This window comes from Drosophila simulans, chromosome 3R (assembly GCF_016746395.2).
Source record: "Drosophila simulans strain w501 chromosome 3R, Prin_Dsim_3.1, whole genome shotgun sequence".
In the NCBI taxonomy this organism is placed as follows: Eukaryota; Metazoa; Arthropoda; class Insecta; order Diptera; family Drosophilidae; genus Drosophila; species Drosophila simulans.
This window is the reverse complement of record NC_052523.2, coordinates 13426146-13431878: the sequence shown is the minus strand read 5'-3', so window position 1 is coordinate 13431878 and position 5733 is coordinate 13426146. Positions and strand designations below refer to the sequence as shown.

Here is a 5733-nt window from a genome sequence, read left to right as displayed (position 1 = left end):
GGGAGCCACCCCGAGATTCCGGCGGATAGCGGAGCCGTTTACGTGTTTTCATTTAATTTAAAACATTTTCTTTGCCCAAATTGCAAAGTGCATCTAGTGCTGAGCTCAGCCATGAAGGGCTTCTAAATACCCACGTTCAGCTACAGCATGTGCCTTATAGTTACTTGCTTAAATCTCATATATCTCGGGGTGAGTATATAATTCTTATTATATGTGATGGTTGAATTGAATATCGTTAAGAATTAAACGTTTAAAACAAAAGTTTACTTTAAAAAGCATTAATCGCATGGATGGAAAACAGAAAATATTAATCATCCATATGTCCTGGCGGAGAAGGGACACAAGGGTCACATAGGAATACAAACCTAATCCAAATACCAAGTACATTAAAGTATATGTGCAAGATTCGGCATACATTCACATTCATTGCGGTGCGTAATCACGAACATTTTTTGTCCCAAGATTCAGCAAAAATATCGTTGAACTTGATTATTATTAGACCAGACCGTTATCACTTGGAACCCAAACATTAATACGATAAGGCGGAACTCCTAGTGTTTCAACAGACACCGATTAGCAAACTGTTTGGCGTGATAAGAGACCCACTATCGATCCGCGTACATTTAAACCTTATAGAAATAGCTGATATGGTTGTGAAATGTGTTCTACGACAACCTATCACAACAATGCGGAAAGCACGAACCACTTATCGGTAAACTGGATGGTCATCCGAAGTCAGCGGGAATACAAGTATAAATATAAGGTACTACCAGACGGTTTTCTCTATCAGTATACGGCAAAACTCCCACCAAAATGGTTCACAAGTCAGGACTATATCTGCTCGTGGCCACCGCCATCTGTGCTTTAGGTGGCTGCCATGGTGCCAATATTCTGGGTGTCTTCCCCAGCCTAAGTCCCTCGCATTTGATCATCCAAATGAGCACGGCCAAAGTTCTGGCCGAGAGAGGACACAATGTGACGGTGATCACGGTGCTGAAGCCAGTGGTCAGCCACAAGAACATTACAGTGATCACGGTGCCACTGACCAAGGAGGAGTCCCAGCAAATGAGTGACACCATTGGAGCGATGTCGAAGAGTGACAACAGCAACATGATCCTGTCCATGCTCCGCATGACGGGTCAGATGGAATTTATGTTCAATAAGATGGCGGGGGCCCTGAAGGACGATCGTGTTCGAGATCTGTACCTCAATAAGGACAACAAGTTCGACCTGGTTCTCTCTGGATACTTTATGAACGATTACCAGCTTGGATTCGCCAAGAAAGTGAACGCACCTGTTATCGTCGTTGCCACAATGCCTCCCAATCAACTGTTGAACCCATTGATAGGAAACCCCCTGGAGGTCGCCTATGTTCCCTCAATAAGCGATTCCGTCGAGAAAGGTAAAGGAATGTCCTTCCGGCAGCGCTTGGCTGGTTACAGTTCAAGCCTCTTCTTCGAAATTTTCAATTTTGTAACGCAGAGGCGTAGTAAGAAATTGTACAAGTAAGTGGGAAGCATTAGCATTCGTAATGAGTATACTTACATCATTTTTGATTTCTAGGGAATTGTTCGGTGATGATCCCACCATGCCAGAGTACTCCGAACTGCTGAAGAACACCTCGTTGATTTTCTTCGCCTCCCACGCAGCCAGTGAGGGTCCCATCCGACCAAATGTTCCTGCTGCCATTGAGATCGGAGGCATCCAAGTAAAGGATACGCCAGATCCCTTGCCCCAAAATATGGCTGACTTTCTGGGTAATGCCACGGATGGCGCTATTCTTTTGTCCTTGGGTTCCAATGTGAAAGGAAGCCACTTAAAGCCGGACACGGTTGTGAAGATGTTCAATGTATTGTCGAAGCTTAAGCAAAGGGTTATCTGGAAGTGGGAGGATCTGGAGAAGACTCCTGGAAAGTCAGATAATATCCTCTACTCGAAGTGGCTTCCGCAGGACGATATTCTGGCCCATCCCAACATAAAGCTTTTCATCAATCACGCCGGAAAGGGTGGCATAACCGAAGCTCAATATCACGGAAAGCCTATGCTATCCTTGCCAGTATTTGGGGATCAGCCAGGAAATGCTGACGTCATGGTCAAAAAAGGATTTGGCCTTACCCAGAGTCTGCTCTCTCTAGAGGAGCAGCCGTTCCAGGAGGCGATCCTAGAGATCTTGTCGAATCGGCAGTATTTCGACAAGGTGGCTTCGTTCTCCTCCCTGTACAGGGATCGCCCGATGACCTCCAGGGAATCAGTGGTCTATTGGACGGAGTACGTCATTCGGCACCATGGAGCTGCCCATCTTCAGAGTCCTCTGGTGCACATGAGCTACATAGCCGCCAATAATATCGATATATATGCTCTAATTGCAGTCATTCTAGTAATTCTAGTACTGCTTCTCAAATTGCTGCTGCAATTTATTTATAGGAAATTCGTCTCGAAACCAAAGAAGCAAAAGAAGCACTAAACGTTTTTTTTAGAATTCTATACATGTACTCAGAGTAAAAATTCTCTACCATATAAGTTTATTGAAAATAAAGAAATTATTTTATTAACCTCAACGCTTATTATTTTCCCCTCTTCATGGAGATTAATAAAATGTTTGCGATTATAATATATACAATTTAGTTGGTGTTCCATTATTAATGGAGGATCTAAACAGAAGAAAATCCATTGTTTTTTGCTATAGCACGCAAATAGTTTTATGGGAAAATCCTACAAATAAAGGTATACAAATTATATTTTTTGAATTTTTGTAGTTCAATTAAACAAACCAATTTCACAACTATTTAAAATTGTTATTATACAGGCAATGCAATGCCATGGTTAGTGGTATCTTATCGCACCAAATACTTTAGCCTTGGATTACAAGCATACAAGCATAGCCTACTATCTACTATCAAATCAAAATGATGGCAGTTTATTAAAACAAATGATAATTACATTTGGTTACCGGTAGCTTTTTTTAATGTGATCAACAAAAGCCAACGAAAAATTACTCGAGACTCAACCATCTTAAGATTTTTTATGGTTTTCCGTAAATAGAGTGATATGATGTTAGAGAAAATATTAAAAATAAACTTGTTATATATTTAGCATAAATCTTTCACTTTATTACTACAAACATATCTTAGTGTAAGTTTGGTTTTTTTTTATATATATATACTTTGGGTTAAATCTTTTTTTTGCATTCATTAATTAATTTTTATGAAAAATATCAATTGGTTTTTACCTTCTTTGGCTTCGAGATGAACCTTCTATAAATAAACTTCACCAGAAACTTAATAAGTACCAAAACGGAAATTAGTATGACAAATATCAGGAAATAAATATCGATATTATTGGCGGCAATGAAGTTCATGTGCAGCAGAGGACTCTGAAGATGGGCAGCTCCATGGTGCCGGATGACGTACTCAGTCCAGTAGAGGAATGATTGCCTAGCGGTCATCGGGCGATCGCGGTAGAGAGTTGAAAAGGACTTAACCCTTTCTGCATACTGCGGATTAGACAAGATCTCCAGGATGGCCTCTTGAAACGGCTGTTCCTCCAAAGTGAGCAGGCTCAGAGTGAGGCCAAAACCGCTTTTGACCATGGCGTTTGCGTTGCGTGGCTGGTCACCAAAGACTGGCAGCGAGAGCATGGGCTTTCCATGGTACTGAGACTCAGTAATGCCACCTTTTCCGGCGTGGTTGATGAATAGCTTGATGTTTGGGTGGGCCAGGATATCGTCCTGCGGAAGCCACTTCGAGTAGAGAATATTAGCTGATTTCCCTGGCGTATTTTCCTGGTCCTCCCACTTCCAAATAACCCTTTCTTTTAGTTTTGAAAGGACGTTGAACATCTTGACAACTGTTTCCGGGTTAAGATGCTTTCCCTGGACATTAGAACCCAGGGAGAGGAGAATAGCTCCATTTGTAGCATTGCCCAGAAACTCCGCAATGGTTTGGGGTAGGGGATCCGGCTTGTCCTTAATCTGAATACCACCGATTTCTATGGCAGAAGGGACATTAGGCCTAATGGGTCCTTCACTGGCCGCGTGCGAACTAAAGAAAACCAACGACGTGTTCTTGAGCATTTCCGAGTACTCAGGCATGTTGGGATCGTTGCCATAAACTTTCCTGGATAGGAATATATTAACAAAGTGCTCGTATTTGGGTCAGCCTTCTACTTACTTGTACCAATTCCGATTACGCCTCTCGGCAAGATGAGAAACCACACGGAAAACGACGCTTTGCATATAGTTGGCTAAACGCAGTTGAAAGGTTACGGCATTACTGCCCTCTAATGGATTAGTGATTCCGGCATAGGAAACCTCCAGTGGATTACCAATCAGAGGGTTCAATAGTTGATTGGGAGGCATTGTGGCCAATACGATGACGGGTGCGTTCACTTTCCTTGCGAATCCGAGCTGGAAATCGTTTATAAAGTATCCAGAGATAACCAGGTCGAACTTGTTTCCACGGTTCAGGTACAGGTCCCTCACTCGATCGTTCATCAGGGTCTCGGCATTCTTTCTTATCATGAAGTCCATTTGTTCCGACATCCGGAGCAGGGATAAAGCCATGTTGCTATTGTCGTTCTTGGACATCACTCCAATCTTATCGCTCATTATCTGAGCTTCTTCCCGACTAAGCGGCACTTGGATAACGGTTATGTTTTTATGGTTAACCACTGGCTTCAGCACGGTGACCACCGTCACATTGTGCCCATTCTCGGCCAGGACTTTGACCGCGGACATTTGGATGATCAAGTGCGAGGGACTGATGCTCGTGAAGAGGCCCAGAATATTAGCTCCCTGGGAGCTGCCCATAAGGGCGCCAATAGCTATCGCTAGCAGCAGAATTTTTTCCGCAGGGAGAACCATTTCGCTGGATGGCTAACAGTAGACTTGTACTTTTACTATCTAGCCGGGTTTTTATATATAAATGCACTTGGACGCCGACTCACCGTTATGACCGATAAGCAGTGTTTGTGGACACATTTTAACAATTTGGTAAAACTTTTCAGTTTACCGATTGTGTCTTATCTCTGTAAGCATTATTTTTGGCCTACAAACACATACGTGAATCCATATCTATGCGGGCTTGATATTTTTTGGGTGATAACAGGTAAGCAAACGATTGCAATTTTTCTAATAATATTTAAACGTCGTTACGGTGCTGATTATGTGCATTCAATTTCGCAATTTTATGTAAATGTTTATACTTGCAAGGCTTGAGAACAATTGCATAAGCAAAATATTTATATTTGCAATATGAATCATACCATATGAAACAAAAATTTAGTTTCTTTGTGTAACTTTAATTTTTCCCAGCCCAAATTTCCAGTTTGCGCCTTTTGTACGTGTTTTGGCAGAGCCTGCGGTCAAACGAGTGTGTTTCTTCGGCGAAAATCGGCGGAAAACCATCTGGCTGGCAAAGGAAAAGCGAGGGAAAATGTGAGCCAAGCATAACCACGATGACACTTTGTGGCGCACGACTTGGGGAAACGGAACCCACACCTAAACTGAAAACCCCGGATGGGGCAATTTACAGTTACGCGGCCACGTGACTTACTAAATCAACTTGGACTGCGGCATCCGAAAAATAAAGCAATAAGAAGCGAGAATAAAAAACACCTCAAATCCAATTCCCGCCCAGGGTGATGTCGCCGGAAATGTCGGGCTGACAAATCGCGTGCAAAAATCTGTGAAATCTTCGTTTGCTGCCATCTCTATCTGTGCATTGCGGAGATGGA

The 5733-nt window shown here is 42.6% G+C and overlaps 2 protein-coding genes across 2 annotated transcripts; one reads left to right on the top strand and one right to left on the bottom strand.

The window, feature by feature from the left end:
- The first annotated feature begins 761 nt into the window (after positions 1 to 761).
- LOC6728309 (UDP-glucosyltransferase 2) lies at positions 762 to 2552 on the top strand. Its single transcript, XM_016175201.3, has 2 exons — positions 762 to 1505; positions 1564 to 2552. Exons 1-2 carry the CDS (start codon positions 814 to 816, stop codon positions 2462 to 2464), a joined length of 1593 nt encoding a protein of 530 aa, XP_016034944.1. The 5' UTR covers positions 762 to 813; the 3' UTR covers positions 2465 to 2552.
- Positions 2553 to 3142: 590 nt separating this feature from the next.
- Positions 3143 to 4912, bottom strand: LOC6728308 (UDP-glucosyltransferase 2). The gene is made up of 2 exons (XM_016176831.3): positions 4170 to 4912; positions 3143 to 4115 (listed from the first exon to the last, which is right to left on the bottom strand). The coding sequence occupies exons 1-2, from the start codon at positions 4859 to 4861 to the stop codon at positions 3215 to 3217; spliced, it is 1593 nt and encodes a 530-aa protein (XP_016034943.1). The 5' UTR covers positions 4862 to 4912; the 3' UTR covers positions 3143 to 3214.
- Between the last annotated feature and the right edge of the window lie 821 nt (positions 4913 to 5733).